At 38.0% G+C, this 21,196-nt stretch overlaps 1 protein-coding gene across 5 annotated transcripts in view; it reads left to right on the top strand.

Annotated features, from left to right (window-relative positions):
- SMARCA1 (SNF2 related chromatin remodeling ATPase 1) overlaps positions 1-21,196 on the top strand; it is a 1,054,017-nt gene that overhangs the window by 74,654 nt on the left and 958,167 nt on the right. For all 5 annotated transcript variants that reach the window (XR_011998184.1, XR_011998183.1, XM_072743672.1 and 2 more), the window contains one exon: positions 17,149-17,223. Coding sequence is in view for 3 of the 5 variants with exons in the window: in XM_072743672.1 (XP_072599773.1) it covers positions 17,149-17,175 (27 nt within the window). In the remaining 2 variants the exon portion in view is untranslated. The remainder of the gene's footprint in view (positions 1-17,148; positions 17,224-21,196) is intronic.

Raw genomic sequence — 21,196 nt, 5'->3', positions numbered from 1 at the left:
GGCCTGGGAGTGGTTATGCAATATGGAAAACTTGGATATGTGTTGGCATTATTACACAATTCTCCCATGAAATATGCCCTCGAATTTGGTCCATTGTCTGAGACCTCCCAGTTAAGAGAAGTTATTGCAGCTATCTTAGTGGCTGGGTGTTTGGTTTGAAAAGCCTCTACTCAACTGGTGGAACTAACTACTGTCACCAAAATAAAATGCTATTATTTCCCACATACTGACAAAGGTCCCCACTGTGGTTTATTGTTCCTCCTCTATGGTGCAGTAGCCAATGCAGCTATTTCAGATTCCTGTGTCAGTTTCAAGGCCCATGATCATGCTGATGTCCACGTTGCTTTTTCTCTAGCTGTTATCGACTCCTGAAATCCTCAAGTTTTCATAAAATTTCAAACTTCTATCAGTATTCTATTCGATGTCTCCTTCATTTAGTCTGCCTAAGCTACCCTCCCCCATTGACAAGGGGTAAGATTTTTCTGTGGTTGAAATACATGTAGCTAATGCTATTTGTCATGTCCTCTCTCCCTCAACCTTATCATTTCTGTGTGCTCCAGCTAATTTCTAACTGCCAATATCCCTTTGTCTAAGGGCTTTGTCTGAGGACTTTATCAGAGGCCTTGGAAGGCTTTTCTACCCTTTGCATGATAGGCTGGGAGGGCTAGAGGGTTAACACCTCTGAATGGCTCTCAACCAAAACCTAATTGAGGTTGGCATATAAGTACCAAAACTCTCTCACTCCTCAAGTAAGGTCTGTCTTGGGTGTGTGATCTCTGTGGTTCTCCAGAATTTACTCATGGATTTAAGCTCCAGTCACTCAAAGTAGTGGCTGTGTTGATGACAATTTTTATTGACTTTATTTCTTTTCTTGTATCACTTATTCCCCTGTGGTATTTTCTGGGGTCAACTCCTAAATAATACTACTTGCATGAGAATCTTATCCCAGGGTCTGCTTCTGAGGAAACCCAATTTAAGACACTCACCTTGTATACACAGTTCTTAGACCTTAGTTATGTCATTAAAATGTGTAGAGTGTTTAAAGAGAGTAATGCCTGGACAGTATATCATTGATTTGTTCTTAGAAGGTCTACCTCGCTGTGGACACTTAGTAGGTGATATGATTGCATCAGGATATTCTGCCCTGGCACAAAGTGCTGAGTTCTGATGTCTCTCCATAAACAAAGGAAACCTTCTCATATAACCAGTACTTATGGCACTGGGAATTATTATTAGACAGAGGTTAAAGGGTTCCCAAGGTTTTGGTAAGGCGGAAGCTAGTGCCCAAGCTGTGGTCTCTGGAAGTGTTCTCCATGCTTGCTGGTGCCCCTTTCCTGTAGCAGTGGTCCATTCAGATAACTGAACCAAGTGTTAGCCTTTCTCACCGTACTGTGGTATATAGCCATTACAACAGCCTGGTGATACCAGGCTTTTTCAGCTGTTGGCCTGGTCCCCTGATGATTTGTCCATTTCCTGATACATTGCTTTCCCACTGGGGAGACTTTCATCTAGGCCATTGTAGTCAGATTGAAGGTATCTATTTCCTTTGGCTTTTAGCCTTGTCTTCTAGTGCCAAGACATGCTTGGTTAATTTCTCATCTTCTTCTCATGAGATAGATATTAGAATTTGTCCATATAGATAGGACTATGAAATTTTGTGGTCTATTTCTGAGGATCTCCATTTATCTAGGGAAGGATGATGGTGAGTACCATGTATGTGCAGGTTTTTACTTTCCATCATGACTACAGTTTTGAGCTAATGTATCTCCTTCAGTGGTAGAGACCAAAACCTATTTGCTATATCTAAGATAGTAATATCTTTGCATAAGGTCTTATTTTTTCTAGAATATTTGGTACCTGACCATCATCATCATCAATTGGGATTGATAACTTATTCAGTTCTCCTAGAATCAACTATAAGCCATTTAATTTTTGTATTGGCCATACGAGAGCATGGCCAAAATACGATAATTTACCCATTTTCTTTTTTTTAAGATTTTATTTATTTATTCATGAGAGAGACACACAGAGAGAGGCAGAGACATAGGCAGAGGGAGAAGCAGGCTCCATGCAGGGAGCCCAATGTGGGACTCGATCCCAGGACTCGAGGATCATGCCCTGAGCCAAAGGCTCAACCACTGAGCCACCCAGGCGTCCTTACCCATTTTCTTTTGATCACCAAGAGTATTCCATCTAGTGTTTCTCAGTATATGTTAGTTATATCATTCACTGTTAGGTAGATAGCCTCCCTTACCTTCATGAAAGATCATTGCAATTAGGTCTGGGTATATCTTTGTAGGCATATTCTTTTCTTCTTTCATAAGTCTATTCTGATTTCTAAGATCTCAAGCTTTATTCTTTCTCTTCATTTCCTAATTCTTTTCTAGCTTGCCTCCTATCACAACTAAAGCTCACAGTATCTCCTGGATAAGAGTTTTAAAATATCCTGTAATCATTCTACCTGCTAAGGGCCTTCTACTATTTCCAGGCGAACCTATTTCTCAAAGCCAAGACATTCTGGGTACAGGCATTACTTAGTGTCTTTCTTGACTTTTGGACTTCTCTTTTCTTTCATTAAATTTTCTCTCCACCTCAAAAATCTACTTTCCCTGTGCAGTAAAGGCCTCAGTTCTTTTCTTATTAGTGAACTCTACTTGCAGTGATTGTATCCACACTCTGAAGCCTCTGAAATCCACAACCATGATTAGACATCTGACCTTTACCCTCTTTCCACAAATTTGAATATTAGGAATTTAGATAATGACCAAATCAGAGTCAACATGAGAACATGGGTGAAGGGACTCAGAAAACATTAGAGAAGACATATGATACCCCAGAATTTCATCTTGCCATCATTCTCTCTTTATCCTTGGATGCAGGTTAAAACAAGATGAAGAGAATTAGAGTTTGGGCCTGCCATCTAGTTTGCCACGTGACTGTTTAGATCTAACAATTGAATAGGCCAAAAATGTCACACTGCTTATTTTAGGAAGACTTAGGTCATGTTGTGGACCTTGCTGCTCCTGTAATTTGAAGCTTACCTTAGCTCCTAAAATGAATATTTGTGCCAATACCAGCATCTGCCTGTTCCACATGGGAGATTATATTCTGGGCCTACAGAAGCAATGCTTCAAGTTGGAGGACTGAATCTCAGTCTCTTTTGTGGGACTTCACTCTCCAAATGTCAGTTCCTGGGGCATATATTTGCTTTGCTGAGATGACGCCTGTGTTGGGGGTGGAGGTGAGATTCAAGTATTTTTAAGGGATGAAATTAGGATGGTAATAGGCCATGGGGACTCAGGAATACTTAAATTTTGCCTTGGCCTCACCACCTCTGTGTGTTCCATAAATTCCATAAGGGATGTATGTAAATAAAAGGGTGGTAAAAGAAAGCAAAGTAGCATTTTATTAACTGAGGCTTTGGTTCCAAAGCCCAGTTTAGTATGCTACTGAGTTGGGCTTGAACACAAGGAGGTTTAGGGTAGAGGCTGCCTAGAACTCAGAACCAAACCAAGGTGGATAGTAGCATTTCCCTTAAGCCAAAATCACATCTCAAGATTTCCCATTTTCCAATGAGAAAAAAAAAATCTTACAACACTAACTCCAGAGGGAATGAATCCAGAAAGAGTCTTTCTATCCATATGGCATTGTTTAGATTTCCACGGCTTTACCCACTTAGAAACTCTGGTTCAAAAAGTATTTGAGAATCTTACCCATCAGTTCAGCAGTCCTCCACTACTTGTGTAGGAGGCTAGGGAGAGGACCACAGAGGAGCTTAGAAGCCCTTCCCCTGGAAGCTAATATGGACACTATGCTTACACTGCTTCAATGCTCAGCTTCTGTAGCCAGGTCAAGTCCTACAGCTTGTGGTTGATACATGTTGGTAAATGACTGGAACATTGACTAATACAAAAGAGGTACCATTACAAAATGCAAACTTGGTAACTTCTAACAATTGTATCATCTATTTGGGATTTCTTATCATATTTTGTGATAATTGATGAGATGAAGTTTATCAGTGAACAATAATTTACTGTACAACAAGATTCAACAGTATTTTGAGTCTTCTCTTCTGGGAGATGGCAACAATTGCCAGTTATAGTAGGGGAAAAAGTGGTGCTTTTCATATGCTATTATAAATGGACATTTACTGCTAAAATTTGAGTATGCATGGACTGTTTTTAAAACATGTTTTTATTTTGTAGTTTTTTTAAAAAAGCAATGTAAACTATATGTGAATAATTTGCATGCCATAATTTTCCTCATGTGGAGATCTTCCACAATGCTAGGTAGATGCTGGAGCATACCAAGCAACACTGCCCAAGCCTCGTAGAACCATCACTAGTGATTGTATCTCCCAGGATGCAGAGTTTGGAGTTCATATGCTGAAGGAAACATTTGGAATTACATTCAGAATTGTCAGCTTCAGCCTTTGAAGAAAACTAATCTTGTGATTTGGTTTGGTTTTATTTAGGTTCTGTATCATTTAACTTTTACTGCATAACAAACCACTCCAAAACTTGGTAACCTAAAACAACCATTTGTTTTTATTTTTATTATTTATTTATTTATTATTATTTTTTAAAGATTTTATTTATTCATGAGAGACACACACGGAGAGAGAGAGAGAGAGAGAGAGAGAGAGAGGGGCAGAGACACAGGCAGAGGGAGAAGCAGGCTCCACGCAGGGAGCCTGACATGGGACTTGATCCCGGGTCTCCAGGATCATGCCCTGCACTGAAGGCGGGGCTAAACTGCTGAGCCACTCGGGCTGCCCTTATTTTTATTTTTTAAAAGTAATCTCCATGCCCAACATGGGGCTCAAACTCACAACTCCAAGATCAAGAGTTGCATGTTGTACCGACTGAGCCAGCCAGGTGCCCCAAGACAACACTTTATTTAACTTGCAATTCTGTGGGTTGGCAATTTGGGTTAGGCTCAGGTAGGTAGTTCTTTTGTCTTACTGGGCTCACTCATGTGTCTTTGGTCAACTTCCGGTCAGTTAGCTGACACTGGTTGTGGTGGTTTACTGTTGGCTTGGTCAATGGGGGTAACTCAGCCACATCTCTCTTATCATCTAGCAGGTTAGCTTGGGCTTGTTTATGGTAGCTTGGCATCCAAAGGAAAGAGTAAAACTTGAAAGGTCTCTTGAGACCCAGGCTTAGATTTCACACAACTTCTACCAGATTCTATTGGTCAAAGCAAATCATCAAAGCCAGACCAGGTTCAAGGAGTAGAGAAATTGACTCCACTTCTAGATGGGAGATGCTGCGAAGTTACATTGCAAAAGGCCTGGATATAGGATGAATGTGGAGGGGAATATATCACAGGGTCTTCCTGTTGAGGTGTCCTAATTTATAGTTAGTGTGTGCCTTACAGTCCTCTAGTTGTATCCCAAATTATAATATATGAGTCGTCATGTACATAGCACAGTGGAAAGTCCAGAGTCTATCATCACTTAGAGCCTTCCTTCCTGATATGTTTGTGAAGGGTACAAAGATATTTTATTTTCGACTGCCATTTTGAATTAGTAGTCTTTTTGATCCAGCAGTTTGGACCCTCCATCTGTTTTGGCTCCAAGAATATTTTGACTCCCTGTTTCCAAGTATAAGCATTTATATCACAATTATGCTAATAGAGACAGAGACTGCTAATTACCTTCCAATATACATCTTCTGCTTCTTGCTTAGTAATAAGAACATCTATTTTTAGCTTTTCCACACTGCCACTTGGCTAAAAGACTACATTATCCAGCTTCCTTTTTAGTGAGGTATGGCCATGTGCTAAGTTTTGGCCAATGATATGTAAGCAGAAGTGGCATTGCAACTCCTAGAAAGTGTCCTGGAAAGGAGAAGTTTTCTTCATCCTTTCTTCTTTCCTTCTGGTTGGGATGTGGACTTGATGGCTAGAGTTCAAACAATCATCTTGAATTATATGGATGCACATCAGTGATGATGTAGCAACTGGTTAAGAGGAACCTGGGTCCCTTGATGACCGTAGAACTGCCTTCCAGCCCTGGGGTGTCCCCACTTCCAGAATTCTTTATCTTGAGAGATAAATAGTTTTCCATCTATTTAAGCTACTGTCTTAAATTTTGTTGTTATTAGTATATGGAACTGTATCCTAACACCCCAGTATTGATGATTTTATATTGAGCAAATTTTTGCTGAAACAAATTCCCTTTAAGTCAACTAAAGTCCTTGATGAATTTTCTAAACTGTAAGATAAACCATTTCTATTTTTTCCATTTGTACTTTTATTCTACTGAACATTTTCTTTGGGATTGGTTAGTTTAACTTTACAGTAAGGATTTACCTTTTTATAGTAAAATTTACTTGGCATTTAAAGTTTTTGATTTGTGGACATGATTTTCATCAAGGTCTAGTTTCCCTGAGTCAAATTTTACAGACCTAAATTTTTCAAGAACATGTGATTTTTCTGTAAAATTATAGCCATAACAAATTTTATCATGTGCAGTTTCACGACTTTTTATGTTTTTCTATGGTGGTTATTCCCACCAAGTTTACATTTTCTCAGGTCAGTTTTAAGAGTTGCCAGTGTTACAAATGACATAGAGTTTTTAGTTTTTTGGTTTTTTTAAAAAATATTTATTTATTTAAACTTATTAATGAGAGACATAGAGAGAAAGAGACATAGAGGAAGAAGCAAGCTCTTTGCAGGGAGCCCAATCCCCTGGACCTGGGATCACGCCCTGAGCTGAAGGCAGATGCTCAACTGCTGAGCCACCCAGGCATCCCTAATTTTTTGTTTTTCATAAATTTTACTATATGTATTTTTTAGACATTGACCATTTTATTTGTGTTGATTAGTTCTACCTGCTATATATTTTTTAAAGATTTAATTTATTTATTATTTAAGAGGTAGAGAGAAAGAGTGTGTGAGTGCCAGGGGGACTAATAGGGGGAGAAGGACAAGCAGACTCCACTCTGAGCTCAGAGCCTGATGCACAGCTCAATCCCAGGACCCTGAGATCATGACCTGAGCCAAAATCAAGAGAGTCCGATTCTTAACTGACTGCACCACCCAGGTGCCCCTCTACTTTCTATTTTTTTACGACTTTGAAATTGATACAAATTTCTCGGTGGTTCCATGAGGAAATTGTGAGCAACTCCCCTCAGATGTTCCAGAATTTTCCCATTCAGACTGGATCTATGCTATTGCACATCCATACTTATGAATACAAGTGATTTGTTTCTGGCAATCTTGTTTAGTGCAGATCCTCCTAAGTCAAAATTTCAATTACCATTACTTTATTTTTTAAAAGATTTTATTTATTTATTCATGAGAGACACAGAGAGAGAGGCAGAGACATAGGCAGAGGGAGGGAGAAGCCAGCTCCATGCAGGGAGCTCGATGCAGGACTTGATTCCAGGGCTCCAGGACCATGCCCTGGGCCAAAGGCAGGTGCTCAACCACTGAGCCACCCAGGCGTCCCAATTACCATTACTTTAAATGGGAGAAAATGTCGTATATCCCTGAGCCCCCAAAATGACACCAATTTTGTTAAAACACCACCAAATTTCCCTTAAAACAGACTCAAGTGGTTTAATAATTAATGTTACTTATCATAATACAACCTAATTAGGCAATTTCTCCTAATATAAGTATAGCTATTTGCCTGTTCTCCTTAAACTCTTTGCAGCTCTTGTATGCTCTACGTGTAAAACTTTGTTACCAGACCCCCAATCACCAGTGTGATTCTGAAAGTTTATGTCCTTCAACATTTTTTAAAAAATTTATTTATTCATGAGAGACACAGACTGAGATAGAGGCAGAGACATAGGCAGAGAGAGAAGCAGGCTCCTCGCAGGGAGCCCAATGTGGGACTCAATCCCGGATCCCGGGATCATGACCTGAGCTGAAGGCAGGCGCCCAACCGCTGAGCCACCCAGGCGTCCCTCCTTCAACCTTTAATGCAACACACGCACACGCATAACAATAAAGACAAAATAACTTAATTAAAAGAATACATTTTAGGGGCGTGCCAATGACCTTCAGCTCAAGTCTACCAGAAACACCTGTATATGAACAAGTTGGGTTTATTACTTGTTGCAGGGAGAGAGAATACAAACCATGGGGAACCATGGGGTCTCTCAGTGAGAGGATAGTAGAAAGAATCTATTATGGGATTTGAGCTTTGGTTAGGTAATTGAGGGAAGGTCTAAGGAAATGAGGGTTCCTTCTAGATTGGATGCTGTCAGAAATTAGGGAGGATTCTATAACTGGGTTTCTCAATAAAATCTTATCTATAGAGATGACAGGGTAGAGACAGAATAAAGCTATTAAATGGTAAAGAAGTACTGGTTACTCATTTTAGCCAAGAGGCCGTACGTAGTGTTTGGTAGTTTGTTGGGGGCACAGTGACCTTGACTTGGTGCTTAAGACAAAATTATGAAGTGGCTTTGTTTTATCTCACATTCTCCTGTTCTCAGTAAAATTTTCTGGAATTCATATGTGAAATTGTTAATGTCCAGTAAGAGAATAACGTGACTTAGCTGTGACCATCAGGTCAGCTTTTGGATGCCTTTTTTCTTTCTCAAGCACCATACTTCAGGTTGTCATTGCTATAAACTAGCAAAACAGGAGTACTCTAAGAAGAGAACTGAATGCAATGTGTGCTAACTCTAACTGGGAAGATCAGCATCTTTCCTCTCATGGGCTCGGCTACTTTCAAGGTGTCAAATCCCTGTTTGTACATTTAACGAAATTTCTTACAAGTTGAAGAGGTTTTAAACTAGCAAAGTTGAGTTCTTCTAATGTGAATGGCTTCACTCTGGGTGGAGAAAAGAGCAAACATGAACAGAACAAAAATGTTCTTGGGGTCAAAATAGTGAGAGCAAAAGTGTTCTCTGTGTCAGCGAATGGACCCAAGGTACTGTATGTTTATCCAGGTTCAGGGCTTGGTTCTGCTATTCCTCTCTTGGCATTGGGTATGAATTCAGACAAGTCCTTTTGAGTCTGGAGATTTCTACCTTGGCCACCCTAAAGTGTTTGCTTCAGGAAAGACTTTCATGCCACTTTACTGCCACTGAAGTTGGCAAAGTTTTTGATCCCTTGATGGCTACTATTGTCATTGCTGTGCTGGACTGTGCATTATCAGTTGATGTGACTCAATTTATGGGTCTAGGGCAGAAATCTCCCACTCACATCACTTCTCTGGCCCCTTCCTGAAATCCCACCCAGTCTATTGAGCAGAGGTGCTCTAGCAACAACTGGTCTGGAATTCAAACACTTGGGCTCTTGAGAAACATTAGCTTTTCTTCAGGACACCAGAAGAACTGAGGTGTGATTGGTTACTGGGTTTGCCACCCCACAGATCCAATCCTGTTCTTCTCAGACTACCTGGCATGGGGCAAGAGCTGGGTCACTAGTGCCATCTCTTTCTACTCTCCTAGTGGTTTGATCTCAGAAACGTTGTTGCTCTCTGCCACTGGGCCTTGACCAGAGTCACCTCTCTCCGTCTTGACAAATGTCATTAACTTAATGTATTTATTTAAAATACATTTGTTATTTATTCATTTGTGCATTCATTCTTCGTTTAATTGGACTTTAGGATAAATTCCTGGGAGAAGGGGTTGTAGCCATGACCACTTTTCTGATAGAATGCCCTTCAAGCTTTGCATCACTAGGATTGTCATTCTCTGTCTCCTTTGATCTATATTTCTCTATCATTATCATTGTCTCTCTCATTGACTGTGTTTCTCTCATCCTGTTAATCACCTTCACCTGCTCAAACTAACTTATACTCAAACTAACTTAAATAGACCCTTGCTCAAACTAACTTATACTCTAACTTAAATAGACCCCTCAGGCATTGTAAGGACACCAGCCAGCAGGAATCCAGGTAGTTATGCTTTCCATCTCTCTTCAGGACTATATGATGTCTTTCAATGTCCTTGTCATTGTCATTTCCTCTCAGTATATCTACTTTTCTATGTGTAGTCTCAATGGATGGCCTACTGATTTTATTTCTTGAAACACCATGCTGTGTTTGGGCAATTTTTTTTTTTTGGGCAATTTTGCTTTTGTTATTACTTTGCCTTGCTATGATCCTCCAAAGATCCTTCTCTTCATGGCATTTTTGGTAAGCGAAGGTTGGAATTTCTAACTGCTACAGTCTTCAGATTTTTAAGTGGGAGAATCATAGGGGTATAGATTATCTTCTGCATCAGGTCACATTGTAGGTAAGTGGTTTGACTGACTTGGTTGCACCTGGTTTAGGGGTACACTGTGGCTACAGGAACTTGGCAGCATGAGCAGCAAAGGTCACAGCAATTGATATCTCCCTATGGTCTGGTTCTTTCCCAGTAGTATACTAACCTTTCTCCTATATGCTGTACCAAATTCATCTCTGCCTAAAACAATCTAACAATCGTGCCTCAACCACAAACACCTGCTCCCCTACTTGCAGGAGGAAGATAACCTGGTTTTATATAGAAATAATGTGAAAAGATCACATTAAAAGCTATTTATCAGACCCAGTGTTGATTAATTTTTAGGTGGCATCTTCAAATTTTCAAATCCTAGGCCTGCCTATGGTTGTTTATTCAGAGTATATATTGCATCCTGCAGCTGCTTGGGTATGGTGAATTATATACTGGAATCATTAGGCATACATTATTGCACAAAAGTGCATTCCTTGGTCAGCAAATATGACCAACTGGAGAATCTGCCTCTGGGAGAATTACCCTTGATATGCTCTAATGGCAGTAGCAGTCCACTTCCAGGTAATATTGACATTCTGGGCAAAGCCAGCTTGGAGTGGTTAGTTCTCAAATTTGAGCTCGGATTGGAATCACCTGGAGGACTTATTAAAATACAGAGTGCTGAGCTCCAACCCTAGACTTTCTGCTTCAGTGGGAATTTGCATTCTAACAGGTTCCCTGGTCTAGGAACCATACTTTAAAAACCATTGTTCTAGGGTAAGTGAATCAGGCTTTGGTGGTCAAGTAGAAGTGGGGTTTTGTTGGTAGTTTCAATCCAGGAGAGTCTCTCTAGGTTATCTGTCATTTGCATTACTGGGAAACCCTCAATTTTGTTTTGGCTTTTTAAGTTTTTCTCTTTAAGTTTTAATTTTAATTCCAGTCAGTTAACACAGTGTTACATTAGTTTCAGGTGTCCAATATAGTGATTCAACAATTCCATACATCATCCACAGCTCATTGCAACAAGTACACTTCTTAATTCTCATCACCTATTTTCCCCATCCCCCTACAGCCCTCCCCTCGGGTAACCATCAGTGTGTTCTCTAGAGTTAAGATTTTGTTTCTTGATTTGCCTCTCTATCTCTCTCTTCCCCCCATGTTCATTTGTTTTGTTTCTTAAGTACCACATATGAGTGTAATCCTATGGTATTTGTCTTTCTCTGACTTATTTCACTTAGCGTTATATGCTCTAGTTCCATCTGTGTTGTGAATGGCAAGATTTCATTCTTTTTTATGATTAATATTCCATTGTTTATATGTACCACATACTCTTTTTTCTAAAGATTTTATTTATTCATGAGAGACACACACAGAGAAAGGCATAGACACAGGCAGAGGAAGAAAAAGGCTCCCCACAGGGAGCTGGATGCAGGACTCGATCCCAGGACCTCAGGATTACAATCTGATCCAAAGGAAGATGCCCAATCACTGAGCCACCCAGATGCCCCTATATACCACATATTCTTTATCCAGTCATCAATCAATGGACACTTAGTCTTCTCCCATATCTTGGCTATTGTAAATAAAGCTGTAAACGTAAAGGTGCACATATTGTTTGAATTAGTATTTTTGTATTCTTTGGGTAAATAGCCAGTACTACTATTGCCAGACTGTAGGGTAGTTTTATTTTTAACTTTTTGAGGAACTTCCATACTGTTTTTCCAGAGTGGCTGCACCAGTTTGCATTCCCACCAACAGTGGAAGTGTCTGCCTTTCTCCACATCCTTGCCAACAGCTGTTATTTGCTGTGTTTTTGATTTTAGACAGTCTGACAGATGTGAGGTGATATCTCATTGTAGTTTTGATTTGCGTTTCCCTAATGGTAAGTGATGATGAACATCTCTTCATCGGTCTGTTGGCAATCTGGATATCTTATTTGGAGCAATGTCTGTTCATGTCTTCTGTTCATTTTTTAATTGGCTTATTTATTTTGTTATTGAGTTTTATAAGTTCTTTATATGTTTTGGGTACTAACCTTTTATCACAGATGTCATTTGCAAATGTCTTCTCCCATTCAGTAGATTGCCTTTTAGTTTTGTTAATTGTTTTCTTTGCTGTGCAGAAGCTTTTTACTTTGATATAGTCCTAATAGTTTATTTTTGCTTTTGTTTCCCTTGCCTCAGGACACCTATCTAGAAAAAAGTTGCTTTGATTGATGTCAAAGAAGTTCCTACCTGTGTTCTCTTCTAGGATTTTTATGGTTTCAGGTCTCACATTTAGGTCTTTAATCCATTTTAAATTAATGTTTGTGTATGGTATAAGAAAGTGGTCCAGTTTATTTCTTTTGTATGTGGCTATCCAGTTTTCCCAACACCATTTGTTGAAGAGACTGTCTTTTTTCCCATTGCATATTCTTTCTTGCTTTGTTGATGATTAATTGACCTTATAATTGTGGGTTTATGTCTGGGTTTTCTATTCTGTGGTAATCCCTCAATTTGTAAACCCAAAACAGAGGTCTCTCTGTGTTCTGTCTCTCCACACCTGGATGGCACCTGGATTGCCATCCTTCTTCATGTGCTGATTGTGGTATCCATACTCCCTTTTGTGATTAAACACTGCCACTTGTGTCCAAACCTAGTTTCCCCCTTCTTTTGTGTATTTAGTGATACCTTTGTTATCATATTTCCCATTCTTATTTCCTTTCAGGAAAGGACTTGCTGCTACTAGCATCAGTCTTTTTGTGTTTCTGAACTCAAAATCTTAAGACTGGGAATCTAATTGGTGGGGCTAGGTTATCTTTTTGTGTTAGGCAAAAAAGGGTTGCTGGCTGGCCTATGGATTTTCAGCCCTTGGATTGTGAGTCCGTACTGAGTTCTATTGGCTATGGCCTGTCTTGGTAGCTGAAGCCAGTGAATGTCTGAGTCATATGGTATATAACATGGCAGCCTAGACAGCAGGTTTTAAGGGTAGGGTAGTTAGAAAAAGGGCTTGAGTTGTGGCAGGCACTGATGGACATTTTAAGTAAAGCATATTGACTGGCAGGATTAGTTTTCAGATAGTACCTACCATATTGGTTAATTTTAATAATATAGTAATATTTAATATAATACTAAAATATAATATACATTAAAATATACTACTAATAATTATCTAATAGCTAGTACAGCTGTACTGGTTATTAAAATATTGAATACCTCTTAGCAAGTAGTTCCTTTCCTGAGCCTCTTGAGTGCCTTTCCCACCCCAACTGACTTGATCTCTCCCTCAGAACCTCAAGATCTTCTTACTATCCAACAATCAAATAGTTAATTTGTGGTATAGGGGAAGACTCCAGGCTTCTGACTTAGGGTTAGGGTTAGCTTCCGTTTTGATTGGCTGATGTGTGTGCCATAGTGATTGCTAAATATTTTGAATGCCACTCCTGTGACTTGCACAGAAAGAGGATTCAAAACCCAGATTACAGAAGACATATGTACAGTGTACTTGTGTAAGTATAGTTGTAAGTAACACATTTTGTAGTTTGATTTCTTCTAAAGCAATTTCAATGTGCCTTTCTATAAATTTTGCATTTTTTAAACATTTACCATTTATTCTGTAGAGAAGAATAAATCAGGTTTTAAAAAGGCATTTTTATTTTATTTTATTTTTTAAAAGATTTTATTTATTTATTCATGAGAGACACAGAGAGAAAGAGGCAGAGACACAGGCAGATGGAGAAGCAGGCCCCATATAGGGAGCCCAGTGCAGGACCCAATCCCGAGACCCTGGGATTGTGCCTCGAGCCCAAGGCAGACGCTCAACCACTGAGCCACCCAAATGTCCCTAAAAAGGCATTTTAAAGTAATAATCTTTCCCTAGGTTCACTCTTCTATTGCCAGAAAAATTAATTTTGGTCACAAATCAGAATGAGTTGGTTACCTGTAAGTTGGTATTATATTCTAATAAAACTGACCTAAGGGCGGGGAAGAATCCCCTTTCCTTTACAGAGAAGAACTGATTTCATAGTAGAAACAAATTTATTAGAATCTCTTATAGAGCTGTAATGGAAAACAAGCTAAAAGTAAACCAAACATTGTTGAATGTTTTCTTTCCCAGTAGGGATTTGGCATAATATATAGTGTCTGGCCATAGTGCTATGCAATGGCTGATCCAAGGATTGAGTAAATAACAGGATCCAGAAATTAACATATGTTCATAGAACATATGAGGCCTTAAAATAAGGTAGAACTCATCAACTGATAAAAAAAATGTGTAGGATGCAAATATTGTCCCGAACTTTCACAGAACAAAATTACATTTGGTATATCTTCAGTAGTGGAAGTATACTTGCTGAAGGGATCTCCATTGTGTAGTTCAAATTCAAAGAATACAGACTTTTAAAAATGCAAAGGGAGCCAGGAGCATTATTCAAGAATTGTCTCCTTTTGCTAACCCCTTCAATATATAAAGTAATAAAAATGTCTCAGATTTATTAAGATATGAAACGTGACTCTAAAGCAACATGACTGTTGTGTGTGACTTGTGGAATGAGAGTCATTACTTTAGAGTCATAAACAATGGTTATTCCTTTTTGAGGAGGTAAGTAGTCTAGTGAATAGACATTTGAATAGACATCCGGAAACTCAGACTCAGCTTCCCACATTCCTGCTGGGCTAGAGGCCAGGGAGAAGCATCATGTATAGTGGGAAGGGCATTGGTTTTGGGACTCAGACTCATTCAGGTTCTAATCCTAGCTTCTCCACTTACTAGCTATGTGAGCTTGACACATTAACCTCTCTGAGTGTTAATTTGCCCATCTGTACTGTGGGGATGATCTATTCAAGGCTGACATTCAGCTGATACTTACCAACATGAGTGGAGCAGCTCTTTACAGCTGGGCTCTGTTCTGATTGGGCCAGTGTCCACTCTGATCGATGGATGCCTATGCTGTACTGGTTGTTAAATATTTTGGTTATTGCTCTGAATAAGATTTAATGGGTAGGGTTATTGGGAACATCAAATGAGATATATGTGAACTTCTTAACACACAGTTGCTGCTTATGAAATTTTAGTTTTATATTCTTTTTTTTTCTGTAGAACGTTTAAAAACATGTTTTTCAACCTAAATAAAGGAAGAGAAAATGCCTGACACTTGTTTTTACTGTGATGTTAAGAGATTAAGAGGAACTGTGGTTCCATTAAGCAAACATTAAATTCATACTCTATGCAGGATCCTTGAGGAGTTCACAGTCTAGGAAGAATAATAGATGAGTAAATTCTGATTTTAACCCAATGATTTTAAGAGTTAATGTGAACCTATAAGGTGTCTTTGTTCAAATTTAATTTAAAAAGACTTCCTACCAGCTTAGCTTGGTAGCTGAACTCAGGATGGATTTCTAGTAGTAACTAGGAGTTACTCCCTCATCTGTGTGCCTTTTGAGCAGTGCACAAGCTGCACAGTTATACACTGTGGCCCTGAGAACTGTTATAACAGAGTATATACCAAGTGCTATATAGGCTTACACTGGTAGGCAGGACTGAGTTTTGCCAGGTGAATGTCTTTTGTCCAAATTTACAGATGAAGGAGGAAGCATTAGGGTATATATAGAGACACAGATGTATGAAAGAGCTGGGAGCTTAGGGGAATAGTGAACGTTCCCAACAGATATTGTATTTGGACTTCTTGTTTTGAAGGAAGGATGCCAATGTACGTTATATTTACACCCTCTCTAAATAGAGAGTCCATCATCATTACAATTAAATATTAGAATGACTTTATGTGTAAGTTAATGTTCCTTCATTGTTCTTGGATTAGACAGCATGCTTTGTTTTATTTTTTATTTTCTTAAAGATTTATTTAAGTAATCTCTACACCCCATGTGAGGCTCAGACTCATGACTCTGAGATAAAGAGTCACATACTTTTCTGACTGAGCCAGCCAGGTGCTCTGCCTGCTTCCTGTTTTAAATTTTTCATTTGTATTCAAAAATTTTTTTTTGTTTATGAGAACACACTATCTTCTAGGGTTAATTATTTGAGGTCTTCTAGTGCTTTTCTATTTGACTTGAGCCTAGACAGAGATCAGTGATCAAAGGAGGCTAGAAGATTCAGTGAAACATTATTTTTTAAAAAAAATCTGGAGACTTTTATCATTGAATTATGGGTCTGTTTTGCTTCATAGAATATTAAATTATAGACTTACAGAGCTTGGAGATTTTTGGAGTCCTTTGAGTCTGCTCTCATTTCAAAATGACTTTATTGTTCTTCTATAAATGATACATGTTCGTTAGTTAAAAATTCAAGCAGTTCAAAGTAAAAAGTTGAGAGCTACAACCACCTGAATTCCCACCACCCTGATACCAACACCATTAATGTGAGGTTAACAGCATTCTAGATATCTCATTGCAGAGAGGTGACAGGTGTACAGAATCGTTTTTTAAAATAAAATTTGCATCATATTATACATATTTTAATCAAAATTACTCAATATACTATTACCAGAAATTAATGCAATAAAGAGAAAATAAGGTCAAACTGAAGAAACTACATAATTTGGAAAAATATTTATTCCCCACAAGGCATATCAGTTTCTAATAGATCCCTGTGAAGTTGAGGGGAAAAATTGATGTAAAAAACATCAAGAGGTTGTTCTTTTTTCCTTATTGTTTCAATTTTAATACTATTGATTGCTATAAAAGATGAGGAAATCCACTTAGGTTTTTTCTTCTCTCCTTCCAATTTATGTTTTATATAATAATTTATGACAATGTCAAAGTTTATAACATTTATTTCATGTTCTAATAATTGGTTAGAAATTGTGTTTGACTCCCAGTTAATAGAGACCTGACTATAGTGACTTAAACATATAAAGATTTAGTCTCACACCTAAAGGAAACTGAAGGTAAGAGTCAGGACATGATCAGGGCTCCATGAACTCATTAGGAATTCAGCTTTCTCTGTCTTCCTGCTTTACCATGTTTAGTGTGTGATTTTCATTTTCAAGGTCATAAGGTGGCTGCTGGACTTCTAGTCCTTACGTCTATACTCCAAGCAAGAAGCAGGAAGAAGAGAGAATAAGGTAAAAAAGACTTACATATGCTTTTTTCATAGTCTTAATTTTTTAAAAGTAATCTGTATGTCCAACATGGGGCTTGAACTCATCAAGAGTTCAAGAGATCAACAGTCCTATGCTCTAATGACTGAGCCATCCAGTTGCCCCCAAAAAAGACTCTTTTAGAAGCCCCAAATGCCATTTATATTTCACTGCCTGCCCCAGGCCCTGCCATCTGTAGGGGAGGCCAGGGAATATAGTTTTGCTATTCACCACATCACCTAACATGGGAAGTTCCTGTAACCTCAATTTCCATAGTTGCTTGATTTTAGTTTTATATTTATATTGACTTAATGCCTGGACCACCAGTCCATTTTATCAAACAATATCTATAAGATTTTATTTTATTTCTTGCCTGAATTTATTATATTCTTAAGTAGTTCTTTCCAGAAGAGTCTGTGGGCATTGTATTACTTAACTTATTGCTAGCTTGGTTGCTTTCCTAATTCCCAGGCATTTGTTGCCTTTGTCATCTCCTTTGGTTGTTCAGGTTTTTTAAGGATAGTATATCTCTTGATTCCATGAATACCTCACTCCTGGAGCACTCCATCTTACTCAATCTGACCTGATTGCTCCCCAGTTCTAAAGAACAGAAGTCATTCTAGGACTTCTCTTCACTGCATTTCTTGGGTGGAGCCACTGGTTCTTGGATCTCAATGTCTTTTGTTGTTGTCGTTGTTTTGGCTTAGTACTTTTGCTTGCTGGAATAGATCCTCAAGTAACTTCCTAAGAAAGAATGCGTGAGAGATAAACTTTCTGAATTTTAAGTATGTGAAAATGTTTTCATTCTATTCTTACACTTGTTTGATAACTTTTTAGATGTGGAAAGTCATTTGAAAGTACTTTTATTTCAGAATATGGAGGCATGACTCAATTGTCTTCTTCTAGCATCTGATGTTGCTGATGAAAATTATAATGGTTCTTGTACCTTGGTAGATAACCAGTTTTGTAATCTTTGGAAGCATTTAGCAACTTCTCTTGATTTTTTTGCATTCTAGAATTTCATAATGATGTGGCCTGTTGTGGAGTGTTTTTGATTCATTGCACCCAATACTGGGGAGGGGGCAGAACTCATTGATATAGAAACTGTGTTCTTCATGGAGCTCCATAAAATTATCTTGTATCATTTGTTCTGATAATTTCTTTCCCTCTCCTTTCTCAATTCTCTTTTCTGAAGCTCCTATTAATCAAATTTAGAATTTCTGTGTTGATTCTCTGTCTCTTGTCTTTTTGCTCAGATATTCCATCTCTTTGTCTCTTATATTTTCTGGGAAATTTCCTCAGCTTTATGCTCAACCTTGCCAGTAAATTTTGTTTTGAAAGAAGCATTTTATTTTTACTTATTTATTTTTAAATATTTGTTATATATTTTTAGAGAGAGAAGAGAGAGTGCGCAAGAGGGAGAGGTAGTAGGAGAGGGAGAGAGAAACTCCAAGCAGACTGCACATAGTGCAGAGATGGACATGGGGCTTGATCCCACGACCCCAAGATCATGACCCGAGCCAAAACCAAGAGTCAGTTAACCAACTGTGCCACCCAGGTACTCCTGGAAATAACATTTTAAGTTTATACAAACTTTTTCTCTGATTGGTCCTTTGTCATAGCATTTTGTCCTTGTTTTAGGGAGGCAATATCTTGAATCTCTCTGAGGATGCTATTTAAAATTGTTCTTATTTCTGAAACTTCTTTTGGCTATTTGGGGTCTTTTGTGGTTCCTTATGAATTTTGCAATTATTTTTTTCTATTTCTGTAAAAAAAATGCCATAGAGATTTTGATAGAAGTTGCATTGAATCTGTCAATTGCTTTGTTTGAACATTTAAACAATCTGAAAAACTCAGGCAAAGACATCTGAATTCTCTGGAATCCTTGGTGTCAAAATTACTTGAAATCATTGAATGAACTGAAAACAAGATTTTGCTCTGACACCATGATAAGAATTGAGGACAACACTCCCTTCCCACCAGATTCTTGTGGCTAATTTCATAACATGACTCTGGGTAGATTGGATTCTTGAATAGGAACAGCTTGAATAGAGATGCTCAGGATTCACCATCAGATCCTCACTAGCTATAAATAATTCAAGTTTTCAGAGCCTTGTTTTTCATCATCTAAAAAATGGTGCTAAATAACACTTCACTTCACAGGGTTATTGTGAAGATGGATAGGTTTGGCACTTAGTAAGTCCTCAATAGATGTTAGTTGGTTAAACTCCAGAGCCTATATTTTAATCACTGTGTTACATTATCAGTAGGAAAAAATGGACTGTTGTGCATATTATCCCTATAGGTACTTATTACCTGGGAACATTTTTTTTTTTTTCAGACAGAACGTCATGTAAGAATTTTATTATTTATTTAAGGAGAAAATACTTATTACTTATTGTCATATAATGTTATATTACTTTTAGGTATACAACATATTGATTCAACAATTCTATACATTACTTAGTGCTCACCATGATAAGTACAGTCATCATCTCTCACAATACAGTGTTATTACAATATTATCAACTATATTCCATGCGCTGTATTTTTCATCTCCATGCCTTATTTATTTTGTAACTAGAAGTTTGTACCTCTTAATCCCCTTTGTCTATTTTGCCTATCTTCCCATCAACCTCCCCTCTGGCAACCATCAGTTTGTTCTCTGTATTTAAGGATCTGTTTGGGTTTTTTGTTTGTTCCTTTGTTTTATTTCTTAAATTCCACAGTCTTTTATTGAAAAGACTGACTTTTCCCAATTGTATATTATTGCCTTCTTTGTTGTAGATTAATTGACCATATAAGTGTGAGTTTATTTGTGGGCTCTCTATCCTGTTCCATTGGTCTATGCATATATTTTAGTGCCAGTACCATACTATTTTGATTACTGTTACTTTGTAGTATATCTTGAAATCTGGAATAGGACACCTCCAGATTTTTCCTCCCTTCTCAAGATTGCTTTGGCTATTTGAAATCTTTTGTGGTTCCATAAAAATTTTAGGATTATCTGTTCTGATTTTGTGAAAAATGCTGTTGGTAGTTTGATAGGGATTGCATTGAATCTGTAGATTGCTTTAGGTTGTAAGGACACTTTAACAACATTAATTCTTTCAATCCGCAAGCATATCTTTCCATTTATGATGCCTTCAATTTGTTATTGTTGTTGTTATTGTCTTCAATTTCTTTCAACAGTGTCATACTTTTCAGAGTATAGGCTTTTCACCTCCTTGGTTAAGTTTATTCCTAGTTATTTTGTTCCTTTTTGTTACAATTATAAATGGAATTATTTTCTTAATTTCTCTTTCTGTTACTTCATTAGTAGTATATGGAAATGCAAGAGATTTCTGTATATTAATTTTCTATCTCACAACTTTACTGTATTCATAACTCTTCTTTAAAAGTTTGGTAGAATTTACCAGTGAAACCCTGGACTTTTGATTGTTAGGAGTTTTTGGATTATCAATTTGATTTCACTACTATAATTGGTCTGTTCAAATTTGCTACATTTTTCCAGATTCAGTTTTGGAAGATTATATATTTCCAGACATTTGTCCATTACTTCTGGGTTCTCCTGTTTGTTGACATATAATTTTTCACAATATTCTCTTGTAACTATTTGCATTTCTGTAGTGTTGATTATAATGTCTCCTTCATTTCTGTCTCCTTCATTTTAATAATTTGAGTCCTCTTTATCTTCTGATGACTGTGACTAAAGGTTTATCAGCGTGCCTGGGTGGCTCAGTCAGTAAAATGTCTGACTCTTGATTTTGGCTCAGGTCATCTCAGGGTGGTGGGATTGAGCCCTGGGTTGAGCTCTATGCTCAGCGGGCAGTCCACTTGAGATTTTCTCCCTCTCCCTCTGCCCCTCCCCCCACTCACATGCATGCTTTCTCTCTCTCAAAAAATAAATGAATCTTTAAAAAAAAGGCTTATCATGAGGCGGGGCAAGATGGCAGAA

The sequence above is a fragment of the Vulpes vulpes genome, chromosome X, assembly GCF_048418805.1.
Source record: "Vulpes vulpes isolate BD-2025 chromosome X, VulVul3, whole genome shotgun sequence".
NCBI lineage: Eukaryota > Metazoa > Chordata > Mammalia > Carnivora > Canidae > Vulpes > Vulpes vulpes.
This window is presented reverse-complemented; position numbering and strand designations above follow the sequence as displayed.